The sequence below is a fragment of the Calypte anna genome, chromosome 20, assembly GCF_003957555.1.
Source record: "Calypte anna isolate BGI_N300 chromosome 20, bCalAnn1_v1.p, whole genome shotgun sequence".
Lineage (NCBI taxonomy): Eukaryota > Metazoa > Chordata > Aves > Apodiformes > Trochilidae > Calypte > Calypte anna.
Window position 1 is genome coordinate 15,035,202 of NC_044265.1, and position 16,609 is coordinate 15,051,810.

At 39.8% G+C, this 16,609-nt stretch overlaps 1 protein-coding gene across 1 annotated transcript; it reads right to left on the reverse strand.

Moving 5' to 3' along the window:
* Nucleotides 1–559: 559 nt before the first annotated feature.
* On the reverse strand, nt 560–15,664 carry LOC103532157 (protein-glutamine gamma-glutamyltransferase 6). Its single transcript, XM_008497891.2, has 13 exons — nt 15,658–15,664; nt 13,593–13,766; nt 12,567–12,806; nt 11,938–12,056; nt 10,688–10,816; nt 9,902–10,079; nt 9,357–9,492; nt 8,302–8,405; nt 6,383–6,625; nt 5,377–5,724; nt 4,262–4,419; nt 1,946–2,079; nt 560–713 (listed from the first exon to the last, which is right to left on the reverse strand). The coding sequence occupies exons 1-13, from the start codon at nt 15,662–15,664 to the stop codon at nt 560–562; spliced, it is 2,124 nt and encodes a 707-aa protein (XP_008496113.2).
* Nucleotides 15,665–16,609: the final 945 nt, after the last annotated feature.

The following is a 16,609-nucleotide window of genomic DNA, read 5'->3' on the forward strand; positions in this document are numbered from 1 at the left end:
ATCTGCTTTTGCAAACAAAAAAACCAGTCCTTTCTTCTTGCTTGCTTTATGGTACTTGCATGAAAGGAATAGGTAGAACCTCTGCTATCATGAGTACAGTGGTTTTGTAGGATGCAAATAAAGGGCTGGATGAAGTGTGGCAGCAGGCATGGGCAAGTAATAACTTTGGCTGTTATTGAACGACGCTAATATTAGTGAATATAAATAAGTTACATTATATGAAGCTTATAAAATCAGTGATTTTTAAATGGTGTTCCTTGGAAATCTTGTTGCTGTCATTGCTACCAGCTTTAATGCTGAAAACAAGACACTAGATTGCTCTCCTTCAAGTTAAGTTATGCAATGATTTCCTCTAGCAATTCTATTCATGAATCCATAGAGCAGGTTAGGGAAGGAAAAAGATGACACCGTCATTACAGTATAGCGCCTTTTTATTTATTTCCGTTCCTGTTACATAACTACTTTAGCTGAGTGGTCTGCATTTCTGTGCTCCCAGTCATAATAATGTTGGAACACCAGACTCCTAAAGAGGCAAAAGTGAGCTGAGGTACAGGTTGTATCAGTGAGCAGGAGCCACATCAAGCATCACAAATCCCTTAATATCTGAAAAATGGACGCAAACCAAGTCCACCTGAAGCTGCCTGGTGCCGCTCTTGTAGGGAATGATTTCAAATTGGACTGTTGAGCTCTCCATGGGAGCCATTCTTGCCACACTAAAAGAAAATACAGCAGTGAATTCAAGCAGCTGAAACATTGTCAGTGTATATTCTTCAGACACTGCAAGTGTAAGACAGTATGGAAAGGAAGAACCAGAGTAAATGGCTGCTGTGTTTGTATGATTCTAGCACAGGCGGACATAACCTGCCATGCTCACAGTCCCCACAACCCTTCCCTTGAGGAACTGATAAAGATGTAATGGATGTTGTGGAATAGTTGCAGTTCTCAATCTGTGATAGGGAATTAGTGGTTTTATCATGAAAGCAAAACACTGAGCGCATGGAATAGTCAGTAATGTTATTTTCAGAAGAGCTCAAATACAACTTTATGTATTACCCTTATGCTCACAACATTATTTATGGTACTCTGGATATCTCTATTTTGGATTTGTTCTATTTTGGTGTGGTCGGTGTAACTGCCTATTGATTTTATGTCTGTAGTTAGAAATTATTCTTGGTTAGAAATTATTCAATGCAAGGAGGCTGAGAGAGTGGGAGAAAAGGGCCTCTGCTCTAAGGAGGTATTGAAGCTGAGCAATACTGGTGCTGTAAAGGAAGTTAAATTTCAAGGTCAGGATCTAGACCTGCATTTTGTAGTCAGTGTACATTAAGTCTTAGTGATATATGCCATTACTCATCTTTAGCTATCTTTTTTTGGTTTTCTCTCAGTTTATGGTTCTAACTCCCCCCCCAGTGTTTTGGAGACCTGTAAAAATAATATTTAAAATTTAAAAATATGTAAAATAATAAACATGGAGGAGATAAGAGAAGAATTCCTTACTGGTACATGAGTGAACACATTTTTAAGAAATCTTATTACAGTATATGTCCCGGCGCTTTAGTATTTTAATGTCCAAAGGAAAAAATATATCTCTCTTATCCTTTAAGGACTGTTTGGTTTTCTTCTGCAAGCCATAGAAAAGGAGAAAGGTTTACAATTTTTGCCCTTTATGTACTTGAGTCACAAACTATAGCATTCTGAATTAGATGCTGCCATTAAAAGCAAGCCATTTCTCAACTCCTTGAGCATTCTGTAATTCAAAGCTTGGCAAAGGAGGTGTGAAAAACTCCAAATAGTACATGGAGAGTACTGACGTGGTGGTATTTTGTCCAAGGTTGGTGGAAACAAAAGTCGTGAGATGGACAGAAAGAATCTATTTTTTAAAAAAACCACCTTATATTCCAGATTTCGCACCAACATGAATGAGTTCTTAGACAAATAGACTTACTTGATTCTTAGTTGCTCTTTGAGGAGGCCGCTACCTTCTGCTCTCAGCACACAGTCTGTCACCACTTCAGACAATGGGTTGGTAAAAGTGACCTGCACACTAACAGCCTTGTGTACCACTGTTGAACCAAGGACCTACAGATAAAAAACATTCTGCTTAGCCACGGCATGAGCTTCTGTTCTTTCTCATGGTTTTCTCTTTTTCTTCTTGAAAACCACTTTACCCTCTTAGGATCTCCTGGATGGGAAGGAGCCAGGAATTACCATGTATTTTGGGGGTCAGACTTGAGTCTTCCCTGGTCTTCCTCTTACCATTGGCATACCTATAGAAATGTTTCCTGTTGTCTGTAACCCCCCTTACCAGATCCGATTCTCTATGTGTATTTGCTTTCCTAACCTGATCTGTTGCTTGTCTGACTACATCCCTGTGCTTCTCCCAGATTATACGTCCTTGCTGTCATCCTCTGTAAATTTTATTTTTACCACGAAGTGTGTTCAGGAGTTCCTTGCTCATCCACGCTGGCCTCCTGGCACTACTGCCTGCCTTTCTCTTCATTTGAACACATTGGTCCTGGGCATGCAGGTGATTTTATATCATATATGCATCATGTCACTTATGATATGCTACCAAAAGGAGAACAGAATGAGAATATAGGAATTAACTTGGCATATATATGGCTAACTACTGTAGGCAGTCTAATTCAAGTGAGCTTTAATTAGGCTAAGTGTAAGATTTAGGATTAGCAAACATCTGTCCTGTGAAAGAGAGGTAAATTGCGGTGTCTTATGCAAAAAAAACCCCAAACGAACAAACAAAACTTTTTTTTTTTTTGACTGAAGTGGAATTGGCCTATCTGGTTACCTTTGTAGATAGTGTAATACTAATTACCCTAACGGAGAAGTTCAGCACACACTAGTTGCATTTCTCTGTTATTACCTGTATGTTTATACAGAAGTTTCACTTAACAGAAAAATAAACTCATTGTGGAACTTAGTCACTGAACTGAAGTAAATTAAATCAGGTGCCTGTCCTGTGTAAGATGGCACTGTTATTTGCATGAAACAGCACAGAAGGCTATTTACAAGGTATTACTAGAACATGGTATTCAGAAATTGTTAAACCTACAAAACTTCAAACGTGTTATTCCTGTGTGTAACTTTGGTTTTCTTGTATTCTACTGGCAGAGTTGTTTGGGATAACTAATCTAGTCTGGGGGCTGTGAAAGACACTGTGAATTACCATCTTCCCTCTATGCTGTTCACAGAACCACAGACTGTCTGCATACTTTGTCTGATAGAAGTGTGTGAATGTGCCTGGACTGTCCAGAAGAAATTAAACCAATTGATGTGATGGTCTGTGCAAACTTAGAACCCTCCCCTGGAAGACATACATAGGGTGTGGTCTTTCCTGTAGAGTAAGAATTGCTTTTCACCCATTGTGCAACATTTGTCAGTCTTAAGTGAGGGCCTCCGGTTCTAATGGTTAATCATCTGAGAATATTCTACAGAATGTGTGAAGTGCCAGTTTTCCTGATATGGTGAAGGAACATCCTTGAGTATTAGTAATAATGAGCCTCACACCCCCCAGGCATTATCAGCTAGTCAGTGGAAATGTCTTTGATAAAAATCAGGCTTCCTAAATAAACTGGAATAGAATGATCAGGGTTCCCTAGCAAAAGTGGAGGCCTAGATATGGTGTAGGTCTCTCTGTCTCTCTCTGTGTACATAAACTTTCCTTGTAACCCTCATGTAACACTTGAGAATTTTTATCAGTGCCTTGTCAGCAAGCAGTGGCAAGAATACTTTGGTCTCTTTTCCCAGGCAGCTCTCAGCAAGACAAGAGGGCACGGTCTTAAGTTGTGCCGGGGGAGGTTTAGATTGGACATTAGAAAGAATTTTTTTACTGAGAGGGTGATCAGACATTGGAATGGGTCGCCCCGGGAAGTGGTGGATTCTCCATCCCTGGAGATATTTAAAAAGAGACTGGATGTGGCATTCAGTGCCATGATCTTGTAACTGCAGCAGTAGTGGTTCAAGGGTTGGACTTGGTGATCTCTGAGGTCCCTTCCAACTCAGCCGATTCTATGATTCTATGAATACCATAGCATATTTATACTTTGGAAAGGTTTACTTTTCCTTAGTGTGTTTCACTTCCTTTGTGTCAGTATTATTGCCTATTACTAGAGCAACAAGATCAAATGGCCCCCTGGCATGATTTCACTTTCCACACTCCTTCCCATGAGGAATAGTCGGAGTAAGGATTCTAGTTGCTTCTTCTCAACACATCTCTATAGGGACACAGAGAGTAGCTTTTTACCTTGATGGTAAGAAAAGGATCTTGAAGTACAATATCCTTCTCTACTAGAAGCGATGCTCCCTGTTTGGTTTCACACACAGCAGTCACTAGGATCTTCCTGTCATCCATCAGAGAGTTTTTGTACTGGGAATAGGTGATCTTGAATGAAATCTCTTTTACTGGAATGGAAATAGAAACATCATTTCCCCTGCCTGTGTTTTTCTATGTCTAAATACCAGATATTTGTAATATATTTGTCTTTTAAGGAATAAAGATGTCATGACCATGGGGCTGGGTATTTGTGGATGTTGACAGGACCGATGCTTATAGAAAACTTCTGCTCACATTCACATCAGACGCTAAATGATAAGGTACAAGTCAGTAGCTGGACACTCCTGACGATGGATATATGTATGGTGGTTTTTTTTTATTTATCTGAAGCTGGGCATTTAATACTTCTTCCTTGCAATGAAGGCAGAAGTGAAAAGGTTGGTTTAAATTCTCTTGCTGATGCAGGTGTTCAGCCTCTGCCTTAAGGAGGGTGCACTGTCAGAGTCTCTGTGCCACAGAGGAGTGTGAGGGATCTTGAGAAAAAATATTTATCTATTGCTAACACAGTTATAATGTGCTGTGTATTAGCTTGAGAGGGTAGTTATATTCATCTGTTACACATTTCATTTTTCACACCATTTCTGTAAAAACAGAGCAAAGGTCACTTGTCTGCAGGTAGTGTAGCTCCTGCTGCAGTCTGTAGTTACTGTCCTACTGCTGCTAAAGATGTGGGCTCATGTTTCCCCCATTAATATGTCTTTATTCTTGGCTTAGGGGGAGCTGGTAGCTGAGTAGTAGTCTCCAGTTCTCTTAGGTGTTCTCTCTTAGCAAAAAAAGTCATAATATAGAACTAATAGTGGCTGTGCTGGGTCAGAAGAAAAGGTCACCATTGTTATCCTTTCTGACAGTGCCCAAAAGCAAATGCTTAAGACAGGGCAAATATGTATATGTTTCTTTTCCCCTGAGTAGCCTAACCTCCAGCCGTTTGCAGATCATGCACTTCTTGAACCATTCATTATTTCTATGTGATTTGTCCACAAACCAAAGCTATGTCTTGTCCTAAGTTGTAATAAAATTATAATTACCTTCTTCAGATCCAAGTTTAATTGACCTAGACAGCTGCAGTATCTCAGCCTTTGGTTTTCTTGTGTAGAGAATGGCTGAAGCTCTCAGTTTAACCTTTATGGTCTTGAAGTCTGAGATCAAGTTCCTCAGTGCCAAGGTAAGAAGGATATCCTTGCCAATTACAGGAGATGCATCAAGGATTAACTTCCCTGAGATACTGGGTTTTTGTGCAGGCTGTGTCATACTTTGTCTCCATGTTGCTGAAGACTGTCTTCTTCTCCGTCTTGTAACTTTGCTTCTTCTCCCAGTGCTTCTCACACCAAGCAGCTTCAGTGCTTTTTTATACACCCGCCTTTCTTTAAAGGATCCTGCTTTGAAAGATAACATGGTCAGAGATCTAATGCATGCTTGATATAGTGTGATGGAACCAGAATTGCTTTCAGTAAATCCTGATTAGGAAAGTTGAGGAGGGCAAAGATACACAAGAGCAAGTGAGGTCTAACCTAAATGGTAATTTTGACACATAAGCAAATGGATATACACCATCATGAAGACTAGCAAGTAAAGCCTGTCTGTCAGCTTTAGCTGACTGTTTATGGGAACCTCTTGGAAGCTGTGAGCAGTAGAAAGATAACTCTTGGGAGAGCATAAGATCGGGCAATTCCCATGTCCTCTGAAATCAGGAGGGGTGAAAAAGATCCTTTTTGCAGAAACTCTCCCCAAACAACTCTGTAGACTGGCTGTTGCAGTGTGTCATAACAGAAATATTCTTATTAGCTGATCAGAACAGCTGGGTCAGAATATTTTACAGAAGTAGCTCTGACTTTGTATTGAATATATTAGTATATAATCAAAGGCCACACAGGCCACGTTGAATCACTATCAGCTGACAGTGAGCCCCAAGACTCTGAAAATTCACAATTACTTTGCTCCAGAAGAAATATAATCAGTGCTAAATCCAGCAAAGGTCTAAATTCCTTTCACTTCTGGCCATTTGTGGCAAGACAACTGTAATAAAGAATTTACCTTCTGGATATTTGTAATTAGCAGTAACATCCACACGGGAGTTGGTGCCCACTGCTTTGGTGCTGATAAATTTTCCAATCTTCCTCGTGTCAGAATAAATTCTCTCCTTTCTTTTCTTGCTGTAGTGAATCCAAGTAACATAGTCAGCATTCACCGCTGCAAATACAAAAGAGCTGTCATAATCCAGGTTCACGTCTCCTTCCTTAATGGCTCTGGTGGAGGCCGGACCACACTGGTACATTCCTGTATTAGAAGAAAAAGTTAAGTGAATGCCTGTTGCAGAAGAACAGAAATTCTCATGCTGACAGCAAAAGCAAGAGCTAGTCAGTCCAAAGACACATTTGGATAAAGTCTGTGTTTCTGTGCATTACAGTACCAGCATGTCCAGAGATGTACATTTTCCCTCAAAAGATAGGAGCACAGAGGAGGTTATAAGTATAATCAACTGTAGGGAGAGCTAATACTTTTTACAATATCTGCTCTGTGAAATGTTTTGACCATCTGCAGCTTGCAAGGCTGTATTCTAAGCTGTCTTGTGAAAAGAGAGAAGAGGGAGCCAAGTCGGAAGTATAGTTAGACTTAGGAGATGCGAACTGTCAGTGTTGTATGTACATTGAAGAACCAAGAAGCTAAATCTGGTAAACTTAGCAGTGGGGAAGTCAATGAAGTTGTCTCTATGTAAGTAAATGAAAACGGAACCAAAATGTGAACACAAGTGCTGGCCATAGGTCATCCACAACGTTTACTATCTAGCAAGCTTCTTAATGTAGTTGGGTTGTTGTGGGTTTTTTTTTTCTTTTTGTTCTTTGTTTGCTTGTTTTGGTTTTTTTTTTCTTTTTTTCCCCTTGCCATTGAGTTATCATTTAGTGCTGTGAACCAAAGCCCTTCTATGTCATCTGGTTTCAAAGGCAAAGAAAGTTTGGGGCTTTCATCTAGCATTGTATATACATATCCTGTGAGGTGCAGGATAGAGTCATGGGGTGTATTTATTTTCAACTGTGAACTCTTTGATTTGCTTCTGTGACTCTAAGCTCTAAAATCTTCACTTAGCGTCTCATTAAAAGGGGTTTTAATGTGTTTTTCTGCTAAATATGTGCAGTGCAAGCCACCAAATGTATCTAATGCCAGCAGTGTGCCCATGCAGCAAAAGAGACCAACAACATTCAGGGCAGCGTCAGGAAGACCATTGCCCAGGGGTGTGATCACTGGTGCGACCACATGTGGAGTGCTGTGTCCAGTTCTAGGCTCCTTATACAAGAAAGATGTGGACATAATGGAGCAAGTCCTGCAAAGGGCCACAAAAATGATTAAGGGAAGGCTTAGGGAAATCTTATTAATCTGTTTAAACACCTGATTTATAGACAACAGAATCAGACTCTCCTTAGTGACAGCCAGTGAAAGGACAAGTGGTAGTGGGCACAAAGTGAAACAGAAAATTCCATTTCAGCATAGGAAAACCAGATTTTTCTCTGAGTGTGGTCAAACTCTGCAACAGTTTGTCCAGAGACCATCCTATGACATATTCAAAACCCAATTGGACATGGTCCTGATAAACCTGTTCTTAGTGACCTGTGCTGAGCAGGGGTTTGGAGTAAACAGCCTCTTACCAACCTTCCCAGCCTTAGCTGTTCTGTGTCATTTTATCAATCTGTGTAATGTTAGGAGCTATGCGAACTTCTCATGCTGACTTGAGTGGAGGCAGCGGATCAAGAAAAGTACTAGTTTACATGCTGGTAGGCAATCCAAAGACTGACAGAAAAGCAATGGACCTGAGATTGATGTGGGTGTTGCCTTTCTTGTGCACCTGAATTAATGCTACATTTAGGGGGAATAGGTAGAAGAGAGTAGTAACTGAAATTTCTGTGGCAGTCTTTACAAGTAACAGTATCTAAAGCATTTTATATTTACAATAGTGTTACCTTTGCTTCTTTCCTGGGGTGTTGCATCTAGAACCTGCCACCCATCATAAAATGAGCCAAGATCTCCTCTAGTGAACCAGCTTTCATTCCAAACATGGAAATTCCTGAAAGGGGGATAGAACAGGGAGTCTCTGATTGATACAATTAGTTCTGTATTAAAAGATAATGACCCTAGTTGAGGGCATGAAAACTCTGGACAGACGAGCTGTTGACACCTTTCTTGAGTACCGCTTCCCCTTCTTTGTCAGCTTTTTGTTTTCAGACATCTGAAAAATTCTGGGATGTTGTGAAACAAATAATGTTAAAAGGAAATAACTAATAATTAATTCAATTCTGGACACCCCAGAACAACATACTGTACATCCCAAGGTCTTCTGTGTATATTGCTATCTGCTGGTATCTGTTTACAGCTGCTTTCTACTTCACGTCACCCTTGTCCAGTTCACGTGATACAGGGTTCTTTTAATTGCTGAAAAACTGATGCATGAAGCACAGCACACGTGCAGTGTGATAGTTTCTGTGCACTTTTTTTGTCAAAAGCTTAGTTTTTCCTAGCTTCTCTTGAGTTGAAAAAAACAGCATGCACTTCCTAAAGGATGGAATGGAGTTTTTCTCAGTTGCATTAAATCTATTACCTTTACCATAGTAACCTCTCAGTATTGTGTTGATCATGAAAGGCTGAGACAATCAACAGTGTCTGATTCTGGATCTAAAACTTATGAGAGTGTTCTGCTCTAGGAGTCAAGGGACAAGAGGTGGACCATTTGTGGACCAGAGGTTTACCACTCTTAGCTTTTTCTGGAAAAATATAGACAAAGTTAGCAGCTGTGTTTTCAGATTTTATGTTGAATAGCAATGATAAAAAGAATCTCTTCTGTTCTTTCTTCAGAATTATGAAACTGAGTATATATTGCATTTATGAACACTCAGTTGCTTCTTTGGTGTGGGTTTTATGTCACTGGAAGCATGAGGCTGTGGTAGTTTTTTAGGAGCATGATTCTAGGTCTTTTAATTGGAGAATATAATGGAAGAAATATTAAGAAAAAAATACTTACCACACACTGTCTTCTGTCAAGTGCAGGGTCTTTCCAGACATGTCAATGTATTTATCAATACTGAGATTTATATTTGTGTCATGGGCAGAGTTGAAGTTTGTAATCACACGAGTAGGTATTCCCAAGGATCTCAGAACTGCAGTATAGAATACCATGAGTGTTGTAAACCTGTTTTACAGACATTTAAAATGTATTTTTCTGTTTTTCTTGACTGAGAAATCTAGCGGATATGTTTTCACTTGGGGAAACAAACTCTCAAAACCTTTTCATCAGTGATGCATTTCACAGTCATTATGCACAATTGCTCAGAACACAGTTCCACTCACTTGAACAGCTGCCGTGTTCATTTTATGAAGAGAGATTCACCCATTTATTTTAATCTCCCATTCTTTATCCTCTTCTTTATCCCTTTTTCTCCATGGTTTCCCTGGTACCTGCTTCCCTTTCCTAATCCCCTCTGAGACAAAGCCTCTTCATAACACTATTTTACCTTTTCAATTTAAAAAAAAAAAAAAAAAAAAGTTTCTTCATCTCTTCTTGTATACCTGTGCACATTACTCCTGCAAAGACCCAGCACTGGCCATACCGGACAGGTTTGTATCGCTTCCTGTACCACTTTTGAAGGATGGTCACACTTCCACTCCACTGCAAGGGGTTGGTTCCTGAACAGTAATTTCCATTCCACTTCCCTTCCACTACTCCTTTTTCATCATTGCTGTTAACCTGAAAGAGTCCTTCTTGTGAGAGAATTAAAATATTTACAGAAAAAGGAAGAGAAGAAAATAGGCCTTAGGACAAGACTCTGCTTGTACCACTCATTGGCTGACTGGTGGGACAGAGCAGTTCAGTCCTAGAGTTTTGTGTGCTCAAGTGCAACAATTGGAATGAGCGCCCCCTTAGATGGAGAATACTAAATACACACATGAAATGCAGCCATACCAACACCAGTTTTCCAAAATACTTCGTGGTTCTCTTGGTATGTGAAAAACTTACCGAATGATTTCAGAATGGCCACAGGGTTTCCAAATTAGTGAAAGAATTTAAAGTACTGAAAATCTGTTAGGAAAGTACATCTGAGGTTCAGTGTTCATCTGAGATTCAGTTCCCCAAAAGCTCCTGGAAACATTCCTTCAGTTATGAGCAATCTTTAGGGAAGAAGGTAAATGAAACTTTGGGGGTACTTCTTAAAAATAAATCTTCAGCTTTTCTCTTCTGACTATTTTTTTTGCAGAAAAGTTAGCCATGTTATAAGAAACAGAGGCATTTGTAATAAAGTATGAGGGTGTTTGTTAGGAGGTACATTGTACAGCTCTAAGTATTGATTACTTTACCATAGCACTGATAACCCTGCACACATAGATAGGATTGTTTCGGTTGGATACATCGACAGCTGGATCTTGGCGGTGGTTCAGGCTCCGATCCAGTATAGCCAGAGAGATGTCAAGGATATCCTCTTCAAACTGCAATCAAAACAAGCAACATATTAAAGGATAGTTTCATACATAAACCCAAGGATAAACTCTGCACAATAGGACGATGTTGGTATATAGGCATTTTCTCTACTATTAAAGGAAACAGGGCCAAGGTGACAGCTGACATTTTAAAGCATGTTTATGAGTATGGTTTGGGGCCATAGGTGCTGGCATTCACAAAGGTACTACGTGGCCTAGTTGAACGGACAAGACCACTCCAGGTCTGGCTCAGCAGGCTTTGCACCTTCCCACATCCTGTCATGCCCTTGCAGATCGATTTCTGTTATGAAAGCTTCACTCTGGTTGGCTGCATTCACCTTATATCAGACTATTTGAACTGAAAGAAACCCACAAAAATAATTATTGTGGATTAGGGTCATGAAGGAACTGTGTTGGGTCCAGGGAATGCCAAAATGCTATGCTGTATGGATATGGTTGGGCAAGGATGCCACTTGACCTCTGAGACACATAGCAATAATTTATTAGTATAAAAGAAGCGACAGTTATGAGGAGGTTTGGTAGAAGTGCTGTCCATGCAACTGCTGGTGAAGTTGTTAGGCATGAATTGGTCAGGAATAGTTTTCACTGGCCCAACAAATTGCAGGATAGCTGTGTGACTAAAATGGACTGTAGTTATGCTGTATTTGTAGCAGTTATGCACAGAAGACCAAATCAGTTTTCAAAAATTCCAACTGGAGCTGCTTCAGTTGAGTAGATACAGGTTCTCCTCTTAGTGTCTTTTGACCCGTTTACTGAACCAGCTGTGTAAGTATTTAGATGTACTAACCTCATGGTACGTAGAGGTTAATACAGAGTAGATTCCTTTGCCCATTACAAAGGTTGAGAACCATGCAGACTTTCACCCATTCGTGTAATACTCAAAATTAAAATTGTATTTTGTTTATTTATTTCTGTATTAGCATATTCCACACAGGGGAAATTATTTGGCACTGCTGTAATGTGACAAGTGAGACATATATCTGCAAGAAAACATAAAGTGAGAGACGAATACTGGCCTTTTATACCATGAGACAATGACTCTCTCTCTGCAAAACCCTGTTTGCCCACTATTGTTATTTTCAAAATTCTGGAATAGGTGATATATTTACCTGTCCATAGTTCCAGGCTTCTGGTTGAATATATTTTTCCAGTCCTTGAAATATGATTCCGCTGTCATTCAGAACATACTCCCATCGCTCCTTTTCATTAGCCATGTAGACATCATCGTCTAGAAGCAGAACGGGACATGCTGGCTGAAAAGAAATCTGCTTTGCTGTAATTGAAAATCTCACTTCAAATGGAATTCTGGGGAATTAGTCAGGCTGCCTGTACATTCAGGCTTAGGATGCCCTGCTGTATCTCTTAACAGTTTAGAGAGTGAATAAAATAAGTATGAAGTTCATTTGAGGAGAAGTGACTATGCTCCTGTCCCTCCACTAGTCTCAATGTGTGTCTTACTGGTAGATATTGCTTGGTTTACAACTGAACACAAGTATCAGGGAAAGACATTTAGAATAAATATTTGGGGTACTTCCTGCCTCTAATTTCCTATCCTACAAGCAAGAGGCTGGATCCTTGATGTATTGAAGCACTGAAGAAGGGGCAAAAGCTTAATTAATGATCTTTAACAAAAGGAAAAAAAATGTTCCTGTAGCTGTGACTGTCATGCACATGCTTTTCTGTGACACCCAGATTTCCTGACTGTGTATTATGTCATTCAAATAACTCCAAAACATACTTGTACACCAGGGATTGAAGAGTAGCACAAACTGGCCCAGGAGTGTTGAAGAGACCTTGTTCCTAGAAACAGTCTGGAGTCTGAGTTTGTATCGTCCAATGACAGCATTGGCTGGGCTGGATATTGTGAAGTTCATGGAGCCAGGCTTACTGGGTTCTTGGGTTGCACTCCAGCCACTTGCGCTCTCCTCAAAAAGGTTAAACACGGCCTTAGTCTGCTGTGATTCTGACGGAGATGGTCCTGCCAGAGGGAACGGGGACAACAATTCTGAATCATAGCTGTGGGTGACAAACCTAGGCTCAGTGATGATCCCAGTTCCATATTTTTTTTAACTGAATGATTGCGGCTTAACAGGTAAATGCTTACTCTGTGCAGACTAGCTGTGCTTCAACCCATACAGTCATACCATGCAGCCCTCTGTGTTAAGTGCACGACTCAGTTACACCCAGAGAAGTGAGGAGGCAAGCCTGTTGTCCTGAAAACTTGGTAGTTCAAAAATATGTAAGCAGGATGGGCCACACACTTCATTAACTGTTAGCAGCTGCCAGGATGATTTTTTTGAGAAGTCTTCTGGGACAATAAAGATAGGAGTGTTACAAATGGGGTCATGCAGACTGCTCCAGTAATAGGGAACACATGAAGTTAATCAAGGGGAGTTTAAACCAGTGAAATGGAGAGGAGACAAATGAGTGTGATGGTCTGTGGGAGGTAGAGTTGCAAGATGTTTGGGCACCACAGAATGAAGACAACTTGCAGCATGGCAGGTAAGTCCTTGGTAGCAGAGATACTTATTTTTAGACTGATAGTGGCCCTTACCTTTCTGTTAATTGTTACCTTAGTAATTAATCTTCCTTTAAGTACAAATTGAACTTTGAAATGAGAGCTCCCAGTCCTAACAGGACAATGGATCCTGAATGATATAGGACAAAGTTTAATGATTCAAGAGTGGCCCACATAGAGCTGTAAGGTACTAGTGTTTTTGAGCTGGAGTGGCTTGCATGTGAGTGAGTGCCATGTGGAAATTACCTGTGCTTGCAATAAAGGTGAAGTTGCCTCCACATTGCACTGGTCTCTGAAGGTTCACTGTGATGTTGAAGGCCTGTCCTCTCCTGAAGATTGCTTCTGTGCTGCTGTAGTCAGAGGTGTGGTGCGCAGCTTTATTTAGTTTAGGTTGCCAATTGACATTTGCTATTTTCAGGGCTAGAGAGACAGAAGGCAAGTTTATTAAAACCGTTCTTCCTTGAAATGTGTACATCTTTTAAGTTTGTCTTATGTAGTAATTCTCTTATATATAGCTGGAGTTAGATGCTCTAGAAAAATAGTGATTAAAAATCACAAAATAAACTACTCAGTGAAACAGCTAAGTCAGAGAGTTTATCTTTGATTTAAAAAAAAGTAGAAATCAACCCCCTAGTGTAATAAGATTTTGTTAAAGTTGAAGAGACTTTTCTATTCTTCCGTATTCCTGTTCTTTTTCTGTGGGGGTCTCTCATTCCCAGAATGCTTTACAGATGTACAGAAAGAAATCTTAAAACTCTCACGAACAAATGCACACCTGATCCTGGAAACACTTATGACAGATAATGAATAGAAAACTGGCATCTTCATTGTTGAACTTGCACATTATCTTCTCATGTATCTTGTACCTAAGTTAATTAGTCTTGTTGCTTGAAGCTGGGTGTAATTTTGCACTCCTGGAAAAAGATGACCAGCAGAGGACAGGTGATAATACTAGGAGTGGCATATCTTGAGGCAGTGGGTTGCTCTATTCGATCATGATAGGTTGCCAATTTTGAAGTTCATATCTGAGGGATTCCATAGTATTCTGCTGTAGCAATAGAGAGGCTGGGATTGGAGTTTTCTGGTGCATGTGCAGCACAGAATCATATTCTGTGAAATCTTGTTTTGTTTGTAATTATACTAATTTTTTTCAGCTATTTGGAAGAAAGGTAAATTTGCTCATGCACTTTTGAGGCTGTAAGGGCCCTCGCAGTAGACCTGGAGCAAGTTGTTTTCCAGTAATCTGTGCACATAAACATGTTTGAGCATTTTCAGTTAAGTGAAGGGTTTTGTTTCAGATACCTCACCTGGAGAAAAAAATTTCACTGATAGTGTGATGTGACATGTCTAGAAAGTTTCTGTCTTGCATGATGAGTTTTTTTCCTTAAGTGATTAGTTGAAAAGGATTTACAGAAAGCAGCATTTCTAACATCAAGTCCTCTAACTTAAGAGTGAATTAGAATATTTCTGAAGGTCGCCTGGGCTCAGAATTTGAAAAGCAGTTAGCCTTGCAACACTTTACTCATGGATATTCTAGCCCTGTGTATCCTGAACTATGCAATTTAAATGTCCCAGTTCTTTGCGGCAGGAGCATATTGTCGCTAGTTGTGCAGTGATGCAGGTAACTAAGAACATTTTGCATGTCTGCCAATAAAAATGTGGCCCATATGGGATTTAATAGCAACTGAGCCATGGGTTTGAGACTAGTGGGCCTCTTATGTTTAAGGATCTCAGCAGTGCTGCTAAGACTTTGAGAGAGGCAAAGACAAGATGTACAGCAGAGTTAAGAGGGGATGCTGGGAGGCACGGGAAATAAGGCAGTGACTTATATTAGTTAGCTCTAAGAATTTACTGCCTTAGTAGTTTGGTTTGCTTTGTGAAATCCACAGTTACACAAGGGTTTCTGGTGAATATGTGGAGATGAGTTAAAAATGGCTATATAGCTATATATGGCTATAGAGAGGGACTAGACTCAAACTGCTATTTGTCAGTTTGATGCCCAGATTTGTTGATTAGGTGGCTGCAAAAGCACTGCAATAGCATAATTAATGGATATGGTAGAAAAAACATTTTCTTACTGTTTCTCTTTGTAACAGGAAAAACCACTATGTTAAAGACCCATGATGTTAAAAAAACCAAACAAAACCAATCCAAATTAAGTTCTAGTATATAATAAATAATAACCCATTTAACGTTAAAAGTGCTGCATTGTCAGGAGAACGACTAAATGTAATTTATCCTCTTTCCTCAGCAAATGTCACTCATCTGTTTTGGTAGAGTGATATCTGAAGCAATCAGGCTCTTAACTTACCCGCCATAAGGTTTCTTTCTTCTTTTCCACAACAGTGTGTTGTTCAGGTTACAGGTACAAGAGTGTGCAAAAGCATTCTGAATCCTCTTCCACCAGCATGAATAACAAAAGGCTTATGACTCCTGATGAACTCCACTACATAAGGTAGAGTTTATACAAGCTGGGTGTGACCTGTTGTTGCTAGGTACTGTTTTTGTAGTGATGTCCTGCGTGAGCGTCTACTTAGCACTGCTTTAATTGCACAATCTTTAATCTAATTATGCTTGTTTAAAAGTGGTGAATGGCTGAGGAAGGATGATAAACAGTATTCTGGTGTCTTAATTACTAATGTCCTGAATGTGATCTAATGAAAGAACTGCAGTCTTAGGTAGACTGAGGAAACTTATTTTTGTATAGTTTAATTTCTGTCAGTTTAGGTTTTTTGAGGCTCTTACGTGTAGAGGGCAGGTAAAGAGAAATACATATGTTGTACAACTTTGACTTAAGCGACATGGAGTGATCTAAGTAGATGGGTGGTTTATTGTTGCCATCACTCAGTAGCAACATGACTGCATAGCATAAACCACCTTTTTTTTTTTTTTTTTTTTTTTTAAGGCAGGTCTGCCTGGAGATCTTTCAGATAACTGCATATAATTAATTCTTTCTTGGAAGCATGTGAATTTGTGGCATTCTCATTACCTGTTCCTGACATCTTTACCTATAATATGTTTTTTAATAGAAGAAGGTGTATTGAGAGGGCATTGTTATACAGTCATCTCTGCATCAGGGATTTCTGTTAGGTATGTCTGCCTCTACTTTTAGTAATTTTTCCTTATAATTTGGTGTTCTGGTACAGAGCTTCTCTGTAGCTATTTGGCAGGGAATCTTGAGTTTGGCCCTGGAGGAAGCCACAGAGCTGTTCTTCTGGTGTGAGCCCTGCCTACTGTAATTACACACTCCTCCACTTCTGAAG

What these genes read in the sequence shown, in the direction of transcription:
- LOC103532157 (XM_008497891.2), bottom strand. An exon ending in AAGCCTGGAACTATGGACAG is followed by an intron (nt 10,817 to 11,937) that starts GTAAATATATCA and finishes TTTTGATTGCAG; the next exon opens with TTTGAAGAGGATATCCTTGA. An exon ending in AAAGAGCAACTAAGAATCAA is followed by an intron (nt 714 to 1,945) that starts GTAAGTCTATTT and finishes ATTTTCTTTTAG; the next exon opens with TGTGGCAAGAATGGCTCCCA.